Source organism: Podarcis muralis, chromosome 8 (assembly GCF_964188315.1).
Source record: "Podarcis muralis chromosome 8, rPodMur119.hap1.1, whole genome shotgun sequence".
Taxonomy (NCBI): Eukaryota; Metazoa; Chordata; class Lepidosauria; order Squamata; family Lacertidae; genus Podarcis; species Podarcis muralis.
Genome location: NC_135662.1, coordinates 26,609,174 through 26,635,032, shown reverse-complemented (window position 1 = coordinate 26,635,032; position 25,859 = coordinate 26,609,174). Strand labels below are relative to the sequence as shown.

Genomic DNA, 25,859 nt, shown 5'->3' with positions numbered 1-25,859 from the left:
GGGGGAAAGGGGGAGAAAGAAAAATAAAAAAGAACCCACCACTATTCTATCCTACAGATAAACTCGGTGAAATGGCTCTAGCATCTTTTTAAAAAGAGATAGCCCCCCAAAAAGCATGCCTAGGGAGTCCTTGTGACAGTGCAAAATACATTTATGTACATCCCTCTTACAAAAACACCAATATGTTAGCATTCCGGGAAGCATGCTAAGTTTTTTCCCCTATAACAGAGTGAAATAGCAGCTCCGAAAGATAGCTTTTTTTCTCTTTTTCTTTTCTTTAAGACAAACGAAAAAAAAAGAGGGGGCGGGATTTCTTCTCTCTTTTGAACTACTAGAGAAATATCACTACTACATACAGATATAAAAGCAGCATAGAAAGTTACAGGTTTCTCACCTACTAGTAATAAAGAAGACTAAATGTGAGCATGGTTAACTACAATGCATTTTCACATTTGTCCAACACATTTACAAGAAAAAACACCATTGGGAAACCTCACAGGACAGAAGTGTTATAACACCAAGAGAACTACTAGATTTTTTCCCCATTTTTAATATATCTTTTTTTTTCTTTATTAAAAACCCAGACAGGATGGGATGGAAAGAATTTTGGAAGGGTTCTGGAGCTGGAGTCACTGTTTTTTTTATCGTTGTTGATACAAAAAATGAATGAGGTTGAATAGACCCGATTGTCTTACTCTGTGGAACCTTGTAAAAAAGTGAAGGAATTTTTTTAAGCTTTATATTTTTTGGGGGGTGGGGCGGGGGTGGGGATAGAGGCAGCTGGTTGATGTTGTAGCTGCCAAAATGCTAATTAACTGCAGGCTGTGTCCTTATTTCTGTACTAAACAGGAAAACAAGAAACAAAAACGAAAAAAACCCCAAAACAAAACAAAGAACGGAAAGGAAGAGGAGCCGTTTTGTACGATGGCGATTTTTTCCCCTTTGCTGCTGTTTTTTTTTTTAAAGTCCTACATCCCACTGCAAGTCATCTTCCATTTTTCATTCTGTTGACCTGGATATTATTATATTTCATTCAGAAACAAGAAAAAAAAATGAACATCTGTGTCTCCTTCCAATCTGCTGCACATCTGCGCGTTTTTGATGCGGGCCTTCAGAGTTCAGTCAGTAACCCACGGACACTATACATCTTCTTCTTAATATGTCTGCTGCTGTTTTATCCAATGCTCATGCCCTTGAGGGTTTTTTCTCTCTCTTTCTTTATTTCTCTCTCTCTCTCTCTCTAACTCTCTCTCTCTCTCTCGCATTTTTATTTTATTAAATCCCATTATTGTTATAAAGAACATTGTGACTTTATATTATTAGCATTTTTGCTTTCAACAGCAATTAGCAATCTCTTGGTTTGCTGTTTGGTAAAGCATCTGTTAATGAGGTCATCTAGTTTAAAATCCCAGCTACTGGAAAATAACAGGGAGGAGGTCAAATCTATCATTTTGTATGTGTTAAAATTATCTGCTCTTCTCAGTTTCCTAAAGGAAAGGTATCTTTGTTTTCCAGAAGAAGTCATTATGACCCGTTACTGGCCTTCTGTATTTTTTTTTTCTTTTCACTTCTACCTCAAGATACAGTTTTAAGTTCTTTTGCAGTATTGAAACGTGACAGTTCAGTAAAAACCTTTGAGCATCTGAGGATGAGGAATTTTGTTTTGTGTTTTTGTTTGTTTTTGTTTTTAGTAGTTCTGCGGTTCAGTCTTAGCGAGGAGTCGCTTCTATGGTGGACGGAGTCCCAGGGGTGTTTGACCGAGGAGTAGCTGCTGGTGGTGTGTCAATCGGGCTTCCGGCTCCGCTGTTGGGCGTTGCGGAGGAGCTGACTGCTGGTGTCTCTCCTTGCTGCTGGGCTTGAAGTGTCTGTCCACAGATGTGGTGGTGTTTCTCCCAGTCCTTATGCTGGCAAAATGAGCCACAGTATCGCGCCGTGTTGCAACCGCTGCAGGTTTCACTAGCTTTACGGCCACAGTTCCAGCAACTCTGTAGAAGAGACGGAGAGAAAGAAAGACAGAGCAAGGCATGTCAGTCATTTGGCTGGAATGTCAACATGAGTATTTATGGAATATTAGCATAATATACTTGCTAACAGCTGGGTTGGACCTGCTGTCCTGTGAACGGAAAGGCTCCTTCCATTCACAGAAGTGATTTGGATCTAGTAGAGAAGCGCTGCCGGAGGAAGGGAAGCGAATTTTGCCGATTCCCCCTTTCTTCTGCAGGCCCCGGTGCTATTCCTGAGGTCCACCAACCCTCCAGAGTAGGCGCAGGGGAAAAGGGGATCACCAAAGATAGCTTTCTGCCTGTAGGAGTGTCTCCAGAAAGAGACTTCTGCTCTGGGTACCTCTGGATCCCACCCTTAATCTTGGCCTAGTTAAAAGAATTGGAGATATAGATTGCAATACCAAGTGGAAAGGAGTCAACTGTTTTTTCACCCCATTTACAGCTCTGGGCAGTTTCCAAAATGCAGGGAGCTGTCTCAGGGTAGAGGGAGAAACAGCTGCCCACAGGACATCTAAAGAGGGACCATAGGTCATTATCTACAAGGTACCATATGCCGTAAGTACACAGGCTTTTAATTGTTTTTTGGGGTGAGGGGGGAAGCACCCCTGGGAAGCGGCAATACACTCATCCAGAGAATTGGCCCATCTAGTTCAGTATTGACTCTGTTGGCTCTTCTGGGCTTTAGAGGGGAAGGAAAATGCCAAGGATTGGATATGGCACCTTTTGCATGCACACTGAGTCATGGCCATTCCAAGTCACACAGGGTACAGTAGTGATCAGTTTTCTAGGCCATCTTCACATTCACACAAATGGTAAACTTAATCACTTTCTCTGTGCCAGGCATTAAATTGTGGAACCTGCTCCCCGCAGAGGTGCGTCAATCATCTTTAATGTAAACCTTTCACCATATGCTGACAATGCGCTTCTTCATCCTGGTCTTTGACAGGGAAGGTAACATGTTTTGCGGGGCTCACTCTTTTTTTTTTTTTTGCTGAATTTCTACGGATCTGTTCCATTTGGAATGGATTTACGCGCCCTCTGTTTTTATTTATTTTTTATAATTGTATACTTTATTGCGGGGACCTTATGGCGAAGGGTAGGTGAGATATTTTTATAAATAGGTAGGAAAGAAACCAAATTAACGCCATTAAAAATAAAAATAGTAGTAACTAGAAATGCTGGACATCTTAAATATAAAAGTATAGTTGTGTACACACCATACATTTAAAGCACATTTGTGCAGGCTGTTGAATTTTATTTCCAACCCCAGTGCTGGGGCATCCTCCTCAATTGCAACTGAACTGATGCAGGTCAGTCTCAGTAACACATAAAGATCTGCCCGACTGCCCAAACCCTTAGTATCTGCTACCTGAGGCAGCCACTACCTTCTGCCTACTGGTGGGGCTGGTCCTGGAAAGGCTTAGATGAAAGAAACCCCATGCATCCACCATCTTCTGGATGGTAGCTTAACCTTTCTAAAACAAAACCAGTAACATATTCAATCTAACAGAAACGTTTACAGACTCTCCAGAGTTTCTAACAGGCCTCTTTAAACCTGTGTGCCATAACAGACACATCTAGACTCAGTTTGTAGATGAGTGCAGCACTCTTCTGTATCACTAAACTGTCCATGAAGCTCCTTCAGAGACAGGTTGGGCAGCTGCTGCCTCACAATTTCGGGACTTTGTTCTCCTGAAGCCATGCAGCAGTTAGAGCTTTAAGTTGACATGCAATTAAAAATAAACTAAGATTTCTCCCCTTCCTGTGCAAATCCTCCATAAATATTACAGCAACCTTGCAACCGTGCTTACACACTTTGCTGTTATAAAAGTTGCAGGCCCAGGCCCAACACAAAGACCGTGTTGGTTATTTGTGGCATATAAGGGAAGGTTGGCCTTTGCTAACTATAAGCCACCCTAGGGCATTGATTTAAAACCAGTGGCTCAGGACCTGCTACTGGCTCATGGCTTGAGCCACAATAGCAACACTAACACTATACAAATCAGGTCCTCCCTTAAAGAGGGCACATATTGTGGTGAAACCCAGATAACCAACACCCTGTGTTGTGGGTGGGTTCTATTCGTCAGCCACAGCACCTGATTGGCAGGTCCCTCGAAGATGGGTGCAATTTGGCCAATGGGACACAGTTCAAATGGTTCGAGGAACCTATTTAAGCCCATGCACGTAACCCAGAGCTTCCTCTTTTGGTGCGTGCATCGGAACACCCGCCCACCTCTCCCTACTTTTACGGCTATGCAATTGACCTTGCTATGCCGTCATGTGTCGTCTGTCATTATGACAGGGGCACAGCAGGAATTTCCTTACTTGGCTGACTGGCTGCTGCCATTTGGGTTTCGCCTGCCACATAGCAAATTGTCACAACTTGTAAGGTTGCGGATAGGCTCTGGTTCAGGTGATAGGGATGGGGGGAGCGGTCTCGCCATGCCTATGTGAAGGGTATTCCGTTAAAGGAATCCAGGGACTCGATGGTTTGGTCAACCCCTGAGAGGGGGTTGTGCCTGTGCCTGAGTCCAGGGGGACATTTGGGTGGCGGAGTTAGCCCGTTCCCGGCTTTCTGCTTATCCAGGTGTTCACCCTTGGCTGACCTATGCTGGAACCCTGGGTCAGTGCTACCTGCATGGCAGGGAGCTAGTCGAACCAGAGTCACTTTCTGTAATCAATAAAGTTGTGGCCTAAATTCTGCCAAAAAGCCAAACCAAAATTTGAGTCATGTATGAATTTATTTAGGGGGGAGGTTTCTGGGTCTGAACACGCAAATAAATATATATTTTAAAAAAGGGTCCCCACTTGCACAAAGGACTAAAAAGTTGGTCCCTGGCCAGAAAAGGTTGAAGATTATTGTTCTAGGGTTAAGGAAACTGTATTAGACTTCCCTGACAGGGAATCAATATGATAATAGGTTTCCACCGCAGTGCTGGTCAAGCAAGCCCGGTTACACTGCTGAAATCTCATTTCTTTCTATTAAAAAGAAGGGCTGTGTTTAAAAATGCTAAGAAGTTCATTCCCTGCTCGCGTTTAATTCCAAACAACAAATTCCTTGTTAAGAATACCGCCAGCTGACGGCGTCCTCCAATTCTGCTCCCTTTCGCTCCCTGCCAAGTGGGAAGCCACCAGAAAGGATGCCTGCTGCTCACTTTCCTCCAGCTTTGCAATGCCAGCTGGATGGCTGGAGCAGAGCCAGCCGATAAGTGAGATTCCTAAACTACAACAGAAATCCCAATTACCAGGAAAGAACAAAGACCTAAATCCAAAACACTGTTTTAAGGAAATTAAACATTTAATCGGAGTCAAGTGGCTTCTTTAGAAAACAGTCCCCGTGTTAGATTTACTCTCTCTTTTTGGCACAGGAATGTTTTGGCAGATGCAAGAATAGTTAAGTGTCCAATACTCATTGCTCTCTCCCTCTCCCTCTCTCCTCACTAGATTGAAATCAGATGCATGCAGCTTTCCTAACTCAACTCATACCGATTAAGCCTGCAGACTAAACCAGGTAATTACAAATGCATGAACTGGGATTTCCCCCCCTTCTATTTGCAAAAATTGTTCCCATCTTTTAAAAACTCTTTTTAAAAGGTGGAATTACCAACACAGAGAAACAGATGTTTTTTAGTGGTTAAAATTGCTGGGAATACAGACTCCTTGTCTATCATCAGCTGGCTTTGATTCACTGTCCGTGGTTTCAGGTTTGTTCGGCTTACACTTTATCTACAGGGAATGCAGAGGGCTCATTGTAGTTTTAATATTTTATTTTCAAACAAAAGATAATCGCAATGGAAAGAAGTTTCCGAAATTATAAATGTGGGAAAGGCAGGAGATTTCTAATAGAACACTATTAAGCTTATGATAAAATACTTGGGTTGCGAACCAGCAAGCCATACTACAAGTGCACAACCGCCATTCATTTCAATGGAGCCACAGAGGAAATCTTATCTACGCCTCACTGAAAGGAACAGAAAGTGCTGTTATTAGTCAATTCTATGCCTGGAGAAAGGTCCCACTTCTACACCTTCTCCCTGGAAACCAGCTCCTGGGTGAGCTAAGAAGATTGCAGATGATGAGGTTTCATGCTTCTGAATTTCCAAGCTCTCGTAGCTCAGATATACTGGCCGTGGCTCCTGCTGCCTGGCCTTGGAGATGTCATGTCACAGACTGAACCTTGACTGAGCTATGGTCTCTGTCTCTAGGTGGCAATGACCAATTAATGCAAATGGAATGTGGGGTGGCTTAGTTCTCATGTGGACACAAGTCCAAAACTGTCATAATTTTATAAATTTGACATCTCTTACTCGCCTTTTCTTTAAATCAAAAAGTCTTAGATGCTGCAACCTTTCTTCCTAGGGGAGTTGCCCTAAATTGTTTTGGTTGCCCTTTTTTGAACCTTTTCCAAATCTGCAATATCCATTTTTTGTGGTGAGGCCACCAGAACTGTTCACAGTATTCCAAATGCTGCTGCACCATAGATTTCCATAAAGGTATTATAATATCAGCAGTTTTATTTTCAGTTCCTTTCCTAATGATCCCTAGCATGGAATGTGCCTTTTTCACAGCTGCCACACAGTGGGTTGATGTCTTCATGCAGCTACTATGACCCCAAGGTCTTGCTGCTGGTCTGTCATCACCAGTTTAGACCCCAGGAGCGTATATGTGAAATGAAGATTTATTTTGCTCCAAAAGGCAGAACTTTACACTTGTTTACATTGAATTGCATTTGCCATCTTACTTCGTCCCTCGCCCCACAATTTACTCAGTTTGGAGAGGTTCTTTTCAAGCTCTTCACACTTTCTCTTTTTGTTTTTAACAACCTTGAACAATTTGGGATATCATCAGCAAACCGAGTCACCTTACTACTCAATCCTATCTCAATATTGTTTACGAGCAAGTTAAAAAGCACAAGTTCCAATACCGATCCTTATGGGACTGCACTTTTTACATCTTTCCATCCAGAGAACTTGTCCATTTATTCCTACTCCTTGCTACCTGCAACTTAACCAATTCCCGATCCACAATGGGACCTCTCCATCTTATTCCTTGACAACTAAGCTTATTCGGGAGTCTTTGGTGAGGTCAAAAGCCTTTTCCAAGTCCATGTTTGCTATGTCAACCAGATCATCTCTTTCCATATGCTTGTTGACACTCTCAAAGAACTCGAATAGGTTTGTGAGACAGGACTTGCCCTTGCAGAAGTTAGTGTAGAGCCACCATTCATGGCCTTATCCTCTGCAATTCAGTCCAGGCTGTGCTGTTATTGGTGTATGTCAGGCATAAACTAGTGTTGCTTACATAAATGAATCCCTTTGTGCTCAAACTTTAAATGACAGCAATGTAATGGCCTAGCCACTTTGATGAGACCTTCTCTCTCAAAATAATTGATTGCCTCATTGTAGATGTCAAGTAGATAAAGGATGATGACAGCTAATTGCCATTGAGTCCAGCGAACTAAGCCAGCGAAACAGGCTGCCATTCTCATCTGAAACAACAGAGAACCCTTGACTGGACGAATGAGATGCACAACAGGAGAACTTTTCTGGGTTACCTGGTCAGTCCCTGTTGGAAAACAAAATGTTGACCTAGGCATGTTGATATGGCTTGATCCACCATATCAGTTAATGAGTTCTTAGATGTCAAATCAACAGGGATAAGGTTTGGAAGGTTTATCACACATATACTAGATGCTGCAGATAGTTATGTGGTCATCATCTAACACAGGTTTAAAAATGTTTAAGGCCACTGAAATTGAGAAATGCAGAGTGGATCTCCTTAACCTGGAAAGGGCAAGGCATAAAATCCAAGGATTTGCTTATGTTGACCTTTTGTATACATGACTCAAAGCTAGTCTGGCGGTGCTCTGCCCAATTCCACTGGCCCTATGTCTTCTATGGAATCACCAAGGAGATAGTTAAAAAATGGCTCAATATATAGGACTTTTTCAGATCACACACACTTCTGTGTTTTTGTTTCATTATTCCATTCAGGCAACTGAGCACTTCTAACCAATCAGTGTGTAAACTGGCCTTTACACCAATCAGAATCTGGATTAAGCAAGCTTGAATACCACCTGTGGTCTTGGCTTCATCTTCTATAATAATTACAAATTCACATATTAAAGGGTGTTTATGTAGCTGAAGTATTTTCTACGCTTTTGAAAATCTATTTATAAGAGTATTCTAACAATTATGGTCCAAGTTCATAAGTTCATTTTTCTAGCCAAATTCTAGCAAAAATTCTATTAGGCAATAGTATTAACAAAACAATACAGAACAAACATCCATAATATAAAAATCCATAGCCAAAAAAAAAAAAAAAAAAAAAAAAAAGACTTTGCCAAGTTCCTGAGCATGAAAACACAGTTTCCCTTGTGCATCTCTGACAACTCCAATTCTGTTATTATTTTGCCTTTTTAAAATCCAATGATGCAAGAGAGAGAAGTTACCAACAAACTCAAATCCAGCTTGATTTCAGATTAACCTGAAACCACCTGAATGACAGCAACAATTTATAGTGAATTTGTTGAACTCATTTTTCTTGTTTGTTTTTTTGCAGCCAGTGCATAGAGGGACATAATTATATATTAATTTGTTTTAAATTTTCCTGATTGCTTTGACAGTATTGTCTATCAATATAGACGATTATCACTAATAATGTGGGAAACCCCAGAATCTCTCCACTCTTCACCCACTTTGAATATGTGAACACAAATATAGTTCAAGTGTGTTCTGTGATAAATTAATATGTTGTCACTTTGCAAATGCCTATAAATACGTGAATTTACCAATATGAACTGCAGCAATGCTCCACAGAGTTCTTTCATTTAGGTGTGACACTTTTGGCTGTGATCTCCAAAGTCTGCTAATGGGGGGAGATGCTAGATGTGGTGTTTTCAAAACGTACAGCCGAGGAAAATTGCAAAGCAGATAAACCCAACATAATATTGTTGGATCAGCTGCACTTGTGTTTTTATCTGAACAGATGTCAGAAGAAAAGAAAAGCATCTGCTCCAGCTAGCAAAAACTCTACAACCCACATGGGCAGTGAAGAGTATGGTATGTGTAAGATTCTCCCGTGTCATTGTACGTTGGTACAGGAAAACAGATGTTTTAACTTTTCTAATAACCTTGGCAGTAGGTTCACTAAGCCATTCGTCCTCACTATTTAAATTCATTTGCACAACTCATAAAGCCAAGCCAAGCACAGCAAGTCACTAAAGGAGAGCATGTTCACACATGGTTTGGCTCCTAGCCAAATAGTCTTCTGATGAGTGCATCATTTTTTGCCTAGCTTCCTTTTCTATAGCTATAAAGAAGTGGTGAAGAAGTTATCTGTTGACGGGCTGTTCTACTTCTAAAACATCCTTTCTTCCAATGAAATTAAGTAACCAATTAGCACAACTAGACCAATTCTTTCATTTATGTTGGAACTTTTCCTGTTTTTATTTTTTTAAGCTGTGGAGAAAGGTCAATTTTATGCTTCGTGCAGTAGCAAAGATACGTTCAGGTGCGTGTTAACGCAACTTTCATTCAAGTGAAATTATGGAAGTGGTAGTCTAGCCTTGGAAAGAAATAGGTTGAATTCGGGAGCTCCCTTAATTAAAGATGTGACTTAATCAATTACTTCGTCTTTGGATCCATAGAAGAAGCAATTGATTGAACTAGGGTTTGAATGAACTGCCTAATGAGTATTGCAAACCATTCTCTTTGGAGAGTTTGCCTGAACCATATTTCCCCCCATTCAAACATAATAACAAACAATGGTTTAATCAGAAGAGGACATCCTTGATTAAACCATGCAGGCCAGTAGAGGAGAGAACGCTTGAGTGGCTCATTCCTGATTCTGTTTTGAATGCATTCATAAGCCCTATTCAGACATTTGGGGCGAACAAGTGTGGGCTTAAAGTTTGGAAGCTGTAGAGCAGGGGTCAGCAAACTTTTTCAGCAGGGGGCCAGTCCACTGTCCCTCAGACCTTGGGGGGGTGGTCGGACTATATTTTTTTTTGGGGGGGGGGAATGAATGAATTCCTATGCCCCACAAATAACCCAGAGGTGCATTTTAAAGAAAAGGACACATTCTACTCATGTAAAAACACACAGATTCCTGGACTGTCAGCGGGCTGGATTTAGAAGGCGATTGGGCTGGATCCAGCCCCTGGGCCTTAGTTTGCCTTCCCATGCTGTAGAGGCACGTGTACAAGTCCTGCTCACTAACATCCCTGTGCAAGCCAGCAGTCCAAACCATCTCATGGTCCAAAGGTCTAAGCATCAAAGCCCATGTTATTTACCCTAACGTGCTCAAAAGTCCTCTTCAGCCCCTTGTGGCAATTTCTGAAGTGAGGATATATGAGGATGCTGAGGTGGAACTTGAGTGTTTGCCCTCTCCCATTCCAAGCCCACCCAAACTCTCCACAAATGTCTGCTGAGGGCTATGAACGGTAAAAGAAAAAAGTTTGTAATGTCTGTTACTAGCCCTCCCACCCTTAGGTTAGTAAATAGGGATTTACAGAGCAACTGTATCCATTAATTACACAGACTGGGCAGGAAAGAATGCTCAAGCCAGTGGAACCCATGATCTGGTAGTGGAGAATTTATGCTACACACTTGCACTACTTGGCTACACTAAGCACAAAGGCAGGTGTGCGTGGACTGGGGGGACATGACAAAGAGGGAACAGGAGTTAGCTGGTATCCTGTGTTCACTAGGGCTCAGTTCCACTGCCAACAATAGCACAAGTGACTACGGAAGACTTCTTTGAAGTCAATGGAGAGCCCCAGAAAATTCCCATACGCCCACAATGGAGTTAGGATTCTGACTACCTCTGCAGTCCATCACGCTGCACAACCAGCAGTCTATAAGAGCCAGCAAGAGGACACAGGTGTCAAAGAGCAAGATGCAAGGCATCATCCCTCTGTAGGCTGGCATTACTAAATTGTAGAACCCACAATCTGAAGACATGGACTCGTAAGAGTTGTAGCCACTGTTAATCCTACTCAGAGTAGACCCATCAAAACTAATAAACTCGGCTAACGTAGGTTCATTAATTTCAAGGAGTCTACTCTGAGTAAACGCTAAAACCTTATGAAAATAGAAAGTGGCAGTCCTGCTGGGAGGCTGTTGCTTTGGCTCTACCCCACCGGGCAAATCGCTCCTGGATTCCAGCCATGCAAAAGTCAGATATTTCTCCTCCCACAGACAGGTCAGTAAGAGGCATTGTCACAGTTCAAGGACACATTCCATCTAGGCAAATACATCTGAAGAGGACATGGAACAGGGTTAGTGAGAGATGTGACCTGGAAATAAGTTATGCAGCTTGGAGAGGGTGTATGGCAAAGTGAGAGCCCCAAGGGTCAGAGAGAGAAACACCCCCATATACATTTCTAAATACATTTTGATACCAATTTTGGAGCTTAGAACTGCATTGGAACATTCAGGAATTGAGGAAGTCAGTGGATAACAGAGGGTGGCATCCAAGAAAGTAGATCCACTAGCTCAAGGGTTTCTGCTTGCTCAACAGAACTTCCCCTCCTTGTCATTGCACACCCTCCCCAAATTCCCTCCAGAACATGAAGGGATGCATGGGAAGAGGAGAGGGAGGGGAAGTTTTGTTGTGCAGCCAAAGTCTTTGCACTAGCAGATCCGACTTCACTGGATTTCAATAAGTTTCAATAGGCACATTTGCCTGGGTCAGTTCATATTGCAATTCAAAAAGTTCAAAAGCCTCAGGCATCCCTCCAGGTATCAAACTCACTCCTTCCTGGTAGATATTTAACTTTCTGATTTAACTTTTCATAACAAAAGAAAGTCCTTGATGTAAATCTGTACAGAGAGGACTGTATTTTAATGATCATAGCAGACTGCATTCACAAAGACACTGCCTTGGCATATCTGAGCTACAAAATGCTGTTATATTTTAATTTATGTCATATTTAATTCTTCAGTGGAACAGTTAAGTACTAAAAAATATATGCATATACTTCTTCTCCTAGACTCTCTTCCTGAGAAAACTTTCAGATGTTGAAAATCAATTCCTTTTGTCTCCTCCCTATTCATCTGCTACACATTAAGCTGAAACTCTGGGCACCCAGCGATTCCACAATAGCCTTTCATCTCTAGAGATGCCTGGGACCAATTAAAATCTTACTCTCCCTTAAATAATGGATACGTATTGCAGCATGCCGCTGATTTATCTGCCTGTGATTTTTGCCAGTTCTTTCATGATTGGGCAAGTAGCTAATTTGCATCTTTTAACCCAAGTCACTCTGACGTTACCAGCTCACTGAATACATTAAGGAAACCATTTCAAACAATTAAGAGCATGTGAATCCTTCACAATAAGACAAATATGTAAAATGTGTCAGCACTACAGACCTCTCCTTAGAAATCTCTAAGTTAGAATTGAATAAATTAATTAAAAGCCATGCTCTCTGAAAGACCTTGTTACATGTAAACCGCTGGGGGGGGGAGGGAGGAGGTGGGGAGGAGAAAAGACTATCATAAAAAGGAAGGAATGAAATCTCCCATCAATGTTACACTGAAAGGAATTATACTTAGCATCTGTTTATTGGGGCGGGTTTAATCAAGACTTCCCTTTCTGCATGGGTTTTTAACATTTCTTTATTCTATGAAAAACACAAGAATTCATTTTATCCCAAACATTTCAGAACTGGCTTTCTTTCACTCCTGAGTTCCTGTTAATACAGGGTACCACATGTCCTTATCCCACAAAAATTCAAAGCTTTCGTTGACATGCTGTAGTCTGAACTGAGGTTAAGCATCTTTATATCTAATTTACTCTTTGATTCTATTTTTCTTCCTCCATATGCTATGCCCCTAGTCCTTCCCCTTTACACATAATCCCTGTGGCTGAAATAATAAATTCTAATTAAGGAGATATTCTCACAACTCTGCTAACATGTTTCCTTCTGTGCTCCCCAAGGACAACCCAGCCCTATGCTGACCAGTACACAAACACACACACAGACTCCACCTTCCTTTGGAAAAAAACAATGCCACTTTTAGCCACTGAATAACACTTAAGGGTTTGTTTTTCTGCCAAAAGCTATTTTCATCAGTTTAAAGCTATTTGAAACATCACAACTGGAGTGCTCATACTGTTTTTCATAAAATACACAATTTAATTTGAAGCGTAAAGCAGAGAGAGACTGTCAGCCTAAGACTATGCTCCTAACTCATATTTGCAACACCAGTGTCCTGCACTCTAAACTACTGTTGCATTTCCTTTGGCAATATTTCAGTCCACTGGTGTTTGCATGTGGGTATATATTTATTATTGAGGGGAAAGTAATTTGGCCCTTATAACCTCCACCTCCATTTCTTTAACCTCTGTTATACTTGTTTCCAAACATATATGCTAAGGATCAAAATACATGAGTGATAAACCTTTAATCAGTGATATTTTTCTTGAAAAAGAGGTGCCAGAGTTCATGATAAACTTCTACCCCTTGTTCTTTTTGAAAGGCAATGGTGCCCAAATAAAAGGTTCCAGTGCTGAACTCCTGTGAGCTCTGGCTGGGGAAAAAACAAAACAAAACCCTGCCTTTAATCATTCAATCTTAAGTAAGTTTTTCCCCCCAGAACACCCCTCCCCCATTGAGCTCTGTGGGGGCCGATGCCCCAGTAAGTGTGCTTAGGGATGCAGCCTTGAACTAGCACATTTGCACTTAAGCCTGTGTATCCATAGGCCACACACACACACGTAGGGTTCAAAATTTAATCTCTGGCATTGTACAAATGAAAAAAGATGGGGCGGTAAGTCTGAGAGGGAAGGGGAAAAAAGAGGACTTGTACCTGAGGCTTTGGAAAGCCACTGCCAGCCAGAGCAGTGGACATGATGGCCCCATCAGCTGACACAATACAAGGCAGCTTCCTATGCTCATGTACACTTAAGATACTGAAGGCTGTGTACACTTGATTCACAAAGCTGAAGCCCCATTCAAATTAGTGCTATGCCATATCTTGCCTGATATTTCTAAATAAACTTCACCTCATGCAAAAGATGGTGTTTTCCCACTACCACTGCCTCTTTCTCAGGAGTCTTGAGAAATTCTTTAATACATTTGTTTTGGGGCAGAGTTTGCACTTACATCTTACTTATGTGGTGACTGAGGGGTGTGTTAATGAGTGTCCTCTCCCATTGTACAGTTATCTCTTGGTGGTCTGCAGCCTTCTCAGCCCCTGCTTCCTCAAAACCCCTTGGCTGAGCTTTCTGTTAAGTGTGAGCACCTGGGAAGGCTGCAGAGCCCACACCATCAGGGAGATGATTTGTAGAATGAAAGAAAGAAAACTCACAAGCGCCTTCTGGGCACCTCAAAGTAAGACTCGGAGGAAAACAGTGGGACAATAGGAAGTGTAGCTAAGCCCTTACTTCCAGTAGATGTATTTGGGATTGTAGTCTTAGCCAATGTATGTTCAAGTCACTGGTAGACCACCTCCAGTTACAAAAAGGATATGAGGCAGCAGAGCTGGAACTGACCTCACCTTGGGTACTGGAAATGTGCTCCCAGTCAAACTAGATAAGGACCATTCGCCTAACTCAATTTTTGTCAACTCCTCCTTTTTCTTATTGCTTTCCTCTGCTTAAGACAACATTCTTGCTTTTCTTTACAGTCAACAGCTTGCCTAGTGCAAAGACACATGAAAATAAACACGAGGGGAAGAAAACACACTTTGAAAGGGGAACTCAAATATGGGGCAATGGGCCCCACTTAAGCTCATGCTGGGAGTGAATCTGGAGTTGACCTTTTCCGCAGGGGAGGGGCTTACCTCACTAGAATCCTCCTGCTGATTGATCACAGCTAGTGCATCCTCTGTGGCCTGCCGCTTGGCCTCTGCGACCGTGCGTTCCATCTTAGCTCTCTCCGTAGTAATCATATCATGGGCTTTCCGTTCTGCCTCCGACACTGCCTTCTGCAGCTCGGTCATTGCTTGACGTTTTACTTCGTTGACTGCTTCCTCTGCAAAGCAAGACATTTCCCTCAGCTTTACAGGAACATTGAAAGGGTGTTGGACAAGGAGAAATGGTCCCATGTACTAAGTTGTTAGATCTCTGAAAGTTCTTGAGTGATATTCCTCATGAGGACAAACCTCCATCAACCGAATGGAACCTAAGTTATGGCGCACCAGTTAGTTAGTTCACAATAATAAAACCATATTGTCGTTACTTAGGTTTGATTTGTTACTGGGTTATGGCCTACTTTCCAATGTATTTACTTAGAGCCAATCAAAACAGACTGTTTGTGTGGTACAGTCCTCTTCAAGGACTATACCACCTCATGGCACATGCGAGGGAATTGCTAGTGTTTTGGAACACTAGCATACCAGAGACATTCTCTGTGGAAAGCTTGCATGCCAAGGAAAAAGAATATAGCCTAACTATTTTGCCATCAAATTTAATATATAGCGTCATCGATGTACTTGGCATGGAACAGGGCTTCACAGCTTCCTGCCCCAAGGGGCCTGCAGTGTTGAAATGGAAACAACAAGTGAAGGGAAGGAAACTGAAGCAGAGGTAAACAGGGGAAGGATTGGCTATTATTTCAGGCCTTGTCTGAGTTACTGCATGGCAGGGTTTTTAACCCAAAGGCCACATTCCCTCATAGGGAACTTTCTGAGGGCCACATGCCAGTGGGAGGAATCGAGGCAAAAATGGGGAAATGGTTGTAACTCTTACTTTTGTTGTCTACATTCAAGCCACACAAAAATCCAATAATTCAATGCACACACACACCTCCAGCACTCAAGCACTCAAGGTGAGAGGTGTAACCTGGCGAAGAAGCACTTGGGTGGTATTCAACCAAGTTTTACTTCAAAGTAGACTTACGGAAAGTACCTTAGGTGTCTTCATTAATTTCGACGGGTCTACTTTAAATAAAATTTATTAGACTACCACCTTATGGTTTTTATTTTATTGCTAATATGTTTACAGTAGCACCTCGGCTTATGTTACCCTTGGGTAACGTAAACTTTGGGTTGCGAAAGTGGCAAACCCGGAAGTGTTTTGCCATGTGTGCATACACAGAAGCACTCTACTGCATCACACACATGCGCAGAAGCGGTCCCTCCGGTTGCAGAGACCTTGGGATCCGACCAGAGCTCTGAAACGGATCCTGTCCACAACCAGAGGTACCACTGTACTGTTATTTCTTCTTAATAAAAATTAAACTTCTCACTTGTCACCAAGCTGGTCTTTAAGTGACTTACATTGAAGAACATATACAGAAATACATCAGAAAATAGAAAACAAGAAAACACACGCATAAACATTTATATTCTATACTGTGTGTGTGTGAATAAAATATCATGCCCATAATAATAACAACAGTGTTAGTCATCTAGGAAGTAGAAATTCCGAAAGGAAGCATGTGATGCCCTAAAGATTAGCAAATCTGTGATGAAGTGCCTTGTAGTCCACAAAAACTTATTTCGTAATAAATTTGTTAGCATTTAAGGGGTCACAGGACTCTTTTTATTGTTCCAGACAAGCATGTGCTCAAATGCATAACTGAACTAGGGCTATAGAGTAATGTGAGGATGGTTACAATGCCTTAGATCTACATTATCTAACATAATGCAGCCTGCTTTTTCACACTGGATAACATGACTTGTCATCAGTGAGCCAGTGGAATTTATGGTGGGGGTTTTTTGGATGCAAGAGAAGTGAAAGATTTCACGTGTTCAACTGACAACTGAAACAAGTGATTTCTTTCCTTTTTAAAAACTCAACTACTCTAATTAACAAGGAAACTATCCTCCCCCTGATTTAGTGTATCTCATTTTCATCTTTATTCAAAGCAAAATGACAATGATTAATTGAAAATTTAATAAGCAGTAATTATTAACTTGGCAAACCTAGTACCAATTAACACTCTATTAAAACTAATTATGACATGTTTCATTCAAGTGTTTGCTCTTAATTGTTTCACCCACTTAAGAAGCACCTTAATTAAATGTTCTGTTTAATTAAAAACATAAGATTCCTAATAAAAATGTTTTACTGTAGAATAAAAATATTAGAGTTACAAATGTTCAGTGGTTAAAGCGCGATGTAGAGTATCCCAGAGAACTATAAATTCAGTTCTCTTTACCTTCAGCTATCATTTCTCTTAACCTGTGAGGTTTCTGAGCTTAGAGGACAGCTAAGGTTAAGGCTGAAATTCTAAACAGTTTCTAGAAAGCAAATTCCATTGAGCTCAATGGGACTTACTTCTGAATAAGCATATAGAATTGTGCTTTTAATCATATAGGCTAGGATCCAGGGATGCTTCCCAGGTGTAATTCAAGGGTTGCTTGTACCCACTGGAATTCTTGACTGCCCCCTTCCCAGAAAAACATATTCCACACCCTAGTGCCATATCACAACTGCCTATGAAACTGCTCTCAGGTTAACAAAGAGTTTGATCTGCGAGTAGGGGCGGAGTTAAAAAAAAACTTTGGCAGGTACATAATACAGGTTACACAGTTCTTTCAATCTTGAAATTTATTGCCATATATTTTATTAGAGCAATTCCATTCGAAACCAAAGATCCGAATCATTTTAATATCCCCAACGTTATTGTCACAATCCCCATTTAAGTGAGGCTAGTGCCGCCTCACTTCTACATTTTTCTTAATAGACTGAAACGCACGCTAAAACATGTTAAGGTAGATACTGATCATAAAATACATTTATTAAAAGATATCTGTTTTCCAGAGAGATGTGTTTAATTTGAAAATTCCTGGAGAAGAAACCATAATATTTTACAGGGGGAAATTTTTAGAGGGAAAAGGTATGCCTTAATTTTTATGAGAGTTAAAAATATGCCCTCACATTACCCTCCCATAAATGAGGGGGGAGGGGAGAGAGAAATCAGACTGTGCAGCTATGCAAGACAGGGACTAATTTACTTTGAATATTCAAGGTGAATTACAATTCTATCTAAGTGGCAACAGGACAATAATTTTTGCTTACGATCAAAGCTGCAGCTTGACTAATTGTATATGCAAATAAGGCAATTTATATTTAAATTATGCATTCCTATTCTAGTCCCACCGGCACACACAGATCAGCAAAGAGAATTGGTAGGACATTTGCAAGATGCTTGAATATTTATTACCAACTGCAAACATTCTCTGATCCCTCGAAAAGAAATATATGAAGACAAACCCACAGATGCAAATTTTATTGTCATTTTCATATATATTTTTAAAGAAGACACAATCTTAAATACATGCCTTTTATCTCACGAAGCACAGTTACCAATGAACATAGTTTTTTTTTAAAAAAAAACAAATCTATTATCTCTAACACTTTGTCTGAACTGGGGGAAGGGATTAAAAATCATCAAACGTTAGTGCTCAGTCCTAGGGATGGGTACATCTATTTCAAGTCCGTGTCAGTTTTGTGCTCTGGATGTGTTTTAAATGCATGGTGTGCACATAGCCTGGTGTGAGGCACACTGGGTCCTTGAAAAGGCCGTAAAGTCTTGCCTCTTTCCAGCATAGCTTTTGCAGTTCAAGAGCTAAAATGCTATGGACACCCCCGTGAAATGAGAAGATGCATTAGAGGACTCTGGAGGATCGGCCTCATTGCAAATTTAGAGGACATCTTAAAAGCTCTCTTCTCTTCTCTGGGAGGAGACAGAGAGTGCTGTTCATGCAGCTGTGCTGCCATGCTTTCACCGCTAAGCAAGGCTGCTCTCAGATGATGATCAGTGCCTCCACTGCTGAGAAGATCCTGTTTGTCTGCAGGAGTGGGGCAGAGAGAGTGCTTACACTTTCCCTGGTTGAGGTACATGAGATGAGGAGATGCATGACATCATGAGCATATCAAGACAGGCAGCCTTCCTAGTCCCATGATGGTGGTATGCATGGAAGCTGTAATATTATAAGTCTTGGTTGGAACTTGCGAAAAGTCTTCCTCCATACCTGTCTAGCAGCCACTGCTGTTGATGTGGAGACTCTGCAGACAATCCACAGAGTGCTGCTTACAAATTTTAGTGCCCATGCTTGGCTATAATTATGAAGTGGCCCCTTAGAATTAGGGCTAATTGCATTCTGTAAAACATATAAGCTGGTGACAGTGTTTGGATTTAAGATGCTGGCAGAACGGCTGTGTATACTAATGAGCTAATGAAGTGCAATAATTTGCCGGAGGAGAAAGGAAAAGATAGAGATTCTTGTCAGACTAGCCTACTCACAAGGGCTTAAGATGGAGGATAAGATGTCGTGCTAAGAGGACAAGAAGAAAGGATCCTATCCTATACTGTTCTCACATTTTGCCTTCAAGGAACTTAAGGTGGTATTCTATACTGGGTGACTAACCACTCCCAACCTCACAACATCCCCATGAGAGATAATTAATAGTTTAACTCTAGCCTTTCTCTCTCTGCCTCTCTCTGCCTCTGGTACTGACACTATTTATTCCTGAGACTTGAGACCAGGTGTGTGAAACCTCTGGCCCTCCAGAAGTTACTAAAATACAACTCCGAACAGCTCCAGGAAGCATAGTCAGTGGTCATGGATAATGGGAGTTGTAGTTCAGCAGCATCTGAAGGACAAAAGGTTCTTCACACATGCTCTACTACATCAAGGTTGTTCCAATCTCCCCCCCCCCTTAAGCCCATCCCTTTTTAGAAGTTGCTGGGATTATTAGCAAAGTCTTAACTGAGGCAGCATATATTGTCTCACCTGGTCTGGAGGTGTGGCTTGTGCCTATTATGCAAAGCCAACTACAAGCACTTCAATCCGAAGTGTTAAGAACATGCCAATGGTAAGAGGCACATCTTGCAAATACAGTACAATGACTTCTAGGCAGGCCCAGCTTCCCAAATTCTATTTGACTTCTCAATGCTAACCCATTAGAAAAATCATGTGTGTCAATGTTCAAGAATGAACCGTAGCTTTTCCACAAGGAAATGTGAAACAAGCCCTGAAAATGATCTGTTTATTATCTGGGTTTCTTTCTTTCTTTCAAAAAAATTCCATATTGACATCTCCTTATCTTCAGACATAGATGCTGCTCTAATTAAAACAGTTCTGGTGTTCTGATCTGTTCCAGTTTAAGACTATTAACTGAAAATTTGGCTTATTAGTAGCACATCCCCCCCACCCCTTTTATTCTTTATATCAGAACATTAACAAATGCACACAGCTGCCAAATTGCTAGGCTCGTATTTTTAAACAATTCTTACCAGCTTTCTTCCAGATCTCCTCTGGCACGTATCCAGAAGCAGGCCTGTGAAGGAATTCTCGATGTGAGTCTATAGGAAGGAGGGGTAGGGGAATAAGGGGAGGAAAAGAAGAAAAAGTAGTATATTAAGTAATAGTTAAACAGGATTTTTTTTAATGCCCTCTCTCTTTGATGCTTCAGTCAAGGGAATGAAAATATAACCTTTATATAAAATGCAGAGGACAATAAAGCCATTACTCCCACATCATTTAAAGAAGAGATCAATCGGTTCATTAAATTGATCTGTCAGAACGCTCTTCTTCCCTAATATAAGGCCTGCCAACTGAAAGATGCTTCATACCTCTCCTTTCACTTTCATTTGTAGATAAACTATTAAAACAACAACAACCAAGGGCGAAAAATACAATATGGTATACTTGAAGATCTATTAGAGGGGACGGGACTCTGTTGTTCCTTGAGCTCTTAGCTGCAGTATTACAAAATAAAATCAGCTAATATTTTCCTCCCTGATCTTCTCAAGAAGAGACAGGGACTCCAACATACAAAATATGAGTTTTGCGACTGGGTCCCATTAAAAGGCAAGGATGGCAAATATCTACAAACGCAAAACAAAAGTGGGAGTCAAAGTTCTTGATTTCTTCATACGAAAGCCCCCGGTTGGAAAAAGCTGCAAATTCATTGGGTTTTATCTGATGGTGATTCTTCACAAGTGGAAAGCAGTTTTGCTTGAGCAATAGATCGCCTTTTTTGGGGAGGGGGCAATACTGCAGCTCCCCAGGCCTCCTGAAAAGCTGCTTCTAAGGGTTGGGGGGCAGTAGTGGATATGGCAGTCGGCAAGAGGGACTGGCAAAAAAACAAGGGCTCCACCTGCCAAAGTGGAAGTGCATTCTGTGAGCACAGGGTGCGCTCCAGATATTAGAATAGTACTGTTGGAAGGGACCATTAGGGCTATCTAGTCTAACCCACTGTAATGCAGGAATCTTTTGTTGCAGTGCAGCTCCCACCAACCCTACCATTGGCAATGCTAACTGGGAGCTTGAAGTTGTGGTCCAGAAACATCTGGAAGGCACTACATTGGCTGTCCCTGTGCCAGCACAAAACTGCAGCCAGATAGTCAGCAGTTCAAAGAATAGAGTCACTTTTAGATTCCAAAGCTGTTGGATAATCAGTATTGGGTTTTTTTGTAAAGCATGATGAAGAATTAAGGTGGTGGAATGCTCCAGTCTTATTTTCCTATTGACAGTTCATGGAGAAGTAGATGACTTTTTGGACAATACCATTGCAGGGTGTTCCCTTAACTCTCCGGGGGAGATTTAGGGGATGGCATGCATGGGGCGAGGAGACAGGGAAAGTCCTGTTACATTAGCAGTATTATTTAGTTGAATACCATCTTAAATGTGGGTGTTATCTCAACAAAATTCCAGTCTTGAAAATACTGTCCTTTAGTTCCTATGTTGTTGTTTGGAAGAAAAAGTGTTATCGTTTGTTTTGCAAGCAGGCAAAATAAAGAAAGAAAATGCTTGAAACAAGGACATTAAACCACTAGCAACTCTAATCATATGCATTATCAGTTAAATAGTATTTCAGTGCCAAGTCAACTTCATATCTGAAGTACAGTAAGTCAGCGCAGTAGGTATCCCCAGCTCTCACAATGCCTGCTTGCTACCATAATTTTTTCTAGCAGCAGGTCAAAATAATATCATGGCATGGCAATATACTGAATTGGCTACTACTCTTTCTAATCATGTGCAAACATAAAAAAAAAATTAGTTATTCTAGAGCAAAGAATAAAGCATTCTTTATTTCAGAATGAATAAACCCAATAATGAGGTGAAAACACTCAAAAAAGAAGCAGATCACTTGATTAATTTGTCTTAGTTCCCCAGAAGAAAAGGGATTTATAGTTGAATGCAGATCGCAGATGATATAAAGCAGGGAGATAAATCACATCTGTTGAATCTGGCAGGTTTAACAATACAGTCCACAGTAAGCTTCACATGTGGCAGTCAGAGAAGAGACCACCTTACAAGTCCATTAATCACTTGGGGTGAGATTTAAGCTCACTGAAATCTATGGCAAAGCAGCCATTAACTTCAGTAGATCATTTGCTGTTCTGCAAAGGAAGGAATATGAAACCTGAGCTTCCCTTGAAGGCCTTTAGAACATTCTGAATATTGCAGCAGTGCTGGCTCCAGGTGCCCTCTGCTGGGCCATTTCCTCCATCGTTGGGCCAAGGTTAGTTTACCTGGCAACAATGGGCAGCATTCAAAGCAGTACAGGTGACGGCATCTAGCCATGATTAAAATTTGCCCCAGAGCAATGCTATGTAGCTGGGAAATGAGAAAAGCGGCTAGATCTTCTTAGAGAGAGCTGGGCTGGATTTTTTCAAAAGGAGAAGGTGAGGGCAGGTGCCAGCAGCAAGGTAAAGATGGTGGGGCCATTGCAATTGCCCAAGGATGCTATCAGTGACTCTGCATAAGAAGATGAAGCTGCACTGCAAAGGGGGAAAAATACACACAGAACCTTCCATTTTGTTTTTAACTAGTTGTTATAATCATGATGGGATACAAAATCCAAAACTTAAATCTTCAAATGGTTGAGGCAATGCTAACTATATTCATGTTTATGCTTTGGAGACTACCAGCAGTGGCCAGTGTGGTGGGGCAGAACCATTAAGTCGCCCTCCTGATACTGGCGTCGCTATAGCTTACCTGGATCTGACTTGGGTGGAGTACAGCGGTGGCAAGGTGAAAGTTGAACATTTGTGCTGGTGGTGCCGATCCAGCAGCTTTCCACTGCCCTGCACCATCCAGGAAAGATATAGAGAGACCAATGTTGGGAGAGAGAGTCCATGGCTCTGCTTCCAACACACCAGTTGCTACAACCAAACATTTGCTGTTCTGTCCTTGGTACATTCCCTTGCTGTGTATCAGGCCCAAGGGCAGTAAGCCATGCAACAATCCCCTTCTTTTCACTATGGCTTTTCCACATGATAGCAATGTTAATAAAAAATGAAATGAGAAACGCTGCGCTGGCTTGTTTAGCTACGCAAGAGTAAAAAGTAAACGGAATTCAATGACATCATTGACCGGATTGCCAGCTAATTGGTGCAATTTCCAAGCACAAAGATCAATCAAGCTCATATTCCAACCACAATTCACATAGATAATGTAGCCAAGACTCTGCAAAAGAATTAAATCAAGATCTTATAAAAGATTTCCATAGGGTTTAATTAAAAAAAAAAAACCTGGAGAGGGAAGTATGCCGTAAAGAATGATGAAAATAATAAGAAACATATTCTTAAATCCTTTAAAAAAATTATTTAAGTGGATAAGATGAAAATAGTCTGGGTGGCTTTCTGTGTTGCGAGACACGCCTCCATAGTTCTAGAACAGGAAGTGAGCAAAAGCTTCTATAAAGACTCAGCGCCGTAGCAATCATTCCTTCAAGCCACAGAGTTATGAAATCTGAAAGAATGGAAGGAAAATTGTTTCAGTCTTGTTTCCCTTGAGGTTATTGACAGAGTGTTTGGCACTGTGAAGACTACCACATATTGTTTAGATTGCTGCCCATCTTGCCTGGCTAGTTGAGCTTAAAGGGCTATGGGGTGAAACAGCATAAGGAGAGAGTTCCTCCTCAGTTAAAGGAACTGATAATCTACCAATCTTGAAGAAACTACACAGGAATGATTTAGCCAGCTGTCTAAGACATTCTCTTTTATCAGAGGATAGCTGAATGTGTGGTGAAGACCAGCATTTGGGTGACACATTTTCCTTCAATCTCTTCCAGTCAAACTTCTGGCCTTGTTATGTAACTGAGGATCCCTGCAGGGATTATCTGTGTCTGGAAGTTGACAGAGAGAACTCTTCCTTCTTGATAATCCCTGTACTTTGAGGTCCTTGGAGAACATGTCATTCTGTAAATCCACCTTGAAAAGCTAGTAGCAGCGTCAGATTTCTCTAGAATGGTTTCGTGCTTCTAGATTGGAATGTATTCAAGGAGTCCCCAATTGGTGATGCTAGCTCAGCCACTTGGCGGTTGACATGGTGTTCCACTGGGCTCAGTTGTATCACTCATGCTCCTTAACATGAAGCCACAAAGAGAGAGATAATCTGAAATTTTGAAATTGGGTGTCAACCAATATGCTGATGACATCCAGATCTCTGTTTATTTAAATAAGTATCCAGCGACAGCTGCCTCAGTTCTAAACCAGTATTTGCAGGTTGCAGTCAGCTAAGTAAGGTTAAACAGGCTGAAACTGAATGAAGACAAGATTAAGGAAATGCTGGAAATGCTTCTTGGGATAGATAAGCTGGCAATTTATCTGTCTGACCAGGTTAAGAGCCTAGGGTTCTTCTGAACTCTCTTTTACTTCTGGAAAGACAAGTATCAGCAATGGCCAGGAGTACCTACTATCAGTTTAAGGTGCTACATAGATAGGCAGTTTCCTGGAGAAGATGGATACTGTCATGATAGTACAAACCTAGGATTGATTACTATAATGTGCTTTATGAGAGACAGTCCTTGAAGATAGCAGACTTGAAAGCTTTAATTGGCATATGTTGCCCATTCTATGGTTAGTTTGTGGGCTGTCTTAAGCTTTGGAATGGTAAAATATAAATATTTTAAATAAATCCCTGTTTAATGAAAGTGTTATTTCAAGTAAATGAAATATAAAAATGCATTAGAAAGAGAGACATGTTTGCTAAAAGTTACACATGATCCAACGCAACTTTGTCAGGATTTTGTCGCTTTATAACTATTGCTGGATTGTAGCCACCAAGAACAATAAAAAGAATTTCTTGGGTATAAAAGAAAACGACATTTTCAAAGTCATATCTGAAAAAAACAACTAAGGTACTAAAAGGAAGGGACTAGAGGAAGGAATTTTAATTTCTGCAACAACGCCAGATTTACTACTTTGCAAATGTCAACAGCATGCAGAGAATGGAAGGGACACTGATTTTTTTCCTAACTGAAGTACTAGACCAACTGTTTGCAGATTTTAACCCAAGACTATGTGCAGAGTTAGAGAAACAAAATGAGAAGAAAACAGTATAATAAAAGAACCAAGGAATTGCGGTGGAGTTTAGCACACCATAATGCGTCAAGGATGAACATTCAGAAAGAAATTAAAGGAATGAGCCAATTCACAAGATCATAACAAATTGAGGCGTAAAAATAAAAATAGAGACTGTCTCTTAAACTAGGTAAATAACAGAACACCCGTATTGTAGCTAGAAGACCTGCTTTTGTAAGAAGGAAAATATCCACCTCTTCATATACTTGGCTTATTGTCAAAGTGATGTAAAGTTTTTCATGTATACAGTGTAGGAGATTAATCAGCCTTGATATCAGGAACAATTCATAAATTAGATAGAACCTGTCAAGCTGCTTGTAAAGTTCAGCAAGTACAAAAAAGCATTTTGGGATTCTGCAGATCATCAGGGAGATTGGATGCAACAGAAATAAACAGGGCGGCAAGCATAGAAAGAGAAAAGGCATTTTTGACAGCTGAAACAAGATACAAAGGACACTAGAAAAATGAAACCCATGTCCAATCATTATACTTGCCTCCATCACCTCAAGGTGCATGATAGCAACTCAAGGCTTAGAAACTAGCCCTGCTCCGTCCTTATGTTATTATTTATGTTTTAATTA

At 41.1% G+C, this 25,859-nt stretch overlaps 1 protein-coding gene across 8 annotated transcripts in view; it reads right to left on the bottom strand.

Moving 5' to 3' along the window:
• RUNX1T1 (RUNX1 partner transcriptional co-repressor 1) overlaps window positions 1-25,859 on the bottom strand; it is a 151,362-nt gene that overhangs the window by 2,635 nt on the left and 122,868 nt on the right. For all 8 annotated transcript variants that reach the window (XM_028736535.2, XM_028736540.2, XM_028736536.2 and 5 more), the window contains 3 exons: window positions 20,200-20,268; window positions 14,795-14,985; window positions 1-1,985 (listed from right to left, as the gene is read on the bottom strand). The exon at window positions 1-1,985 is cut by the window's left edge and continues 2,635 nt beyond it. In XM_028736535.2, coding sequence (XP_028592368.1) covers window positions 1,710-1,985; window positions 14,795-14,985; window positions 20,200-20,268 — 536 coding nt within the window. In that variant the 3' untranslated portion in view covers window positions 1-1,709. The remainder of the gene's footprint in view (window positions 1,986-14,794; window positions 14,986-20,199; window positions 20,269-25,859) is intronic.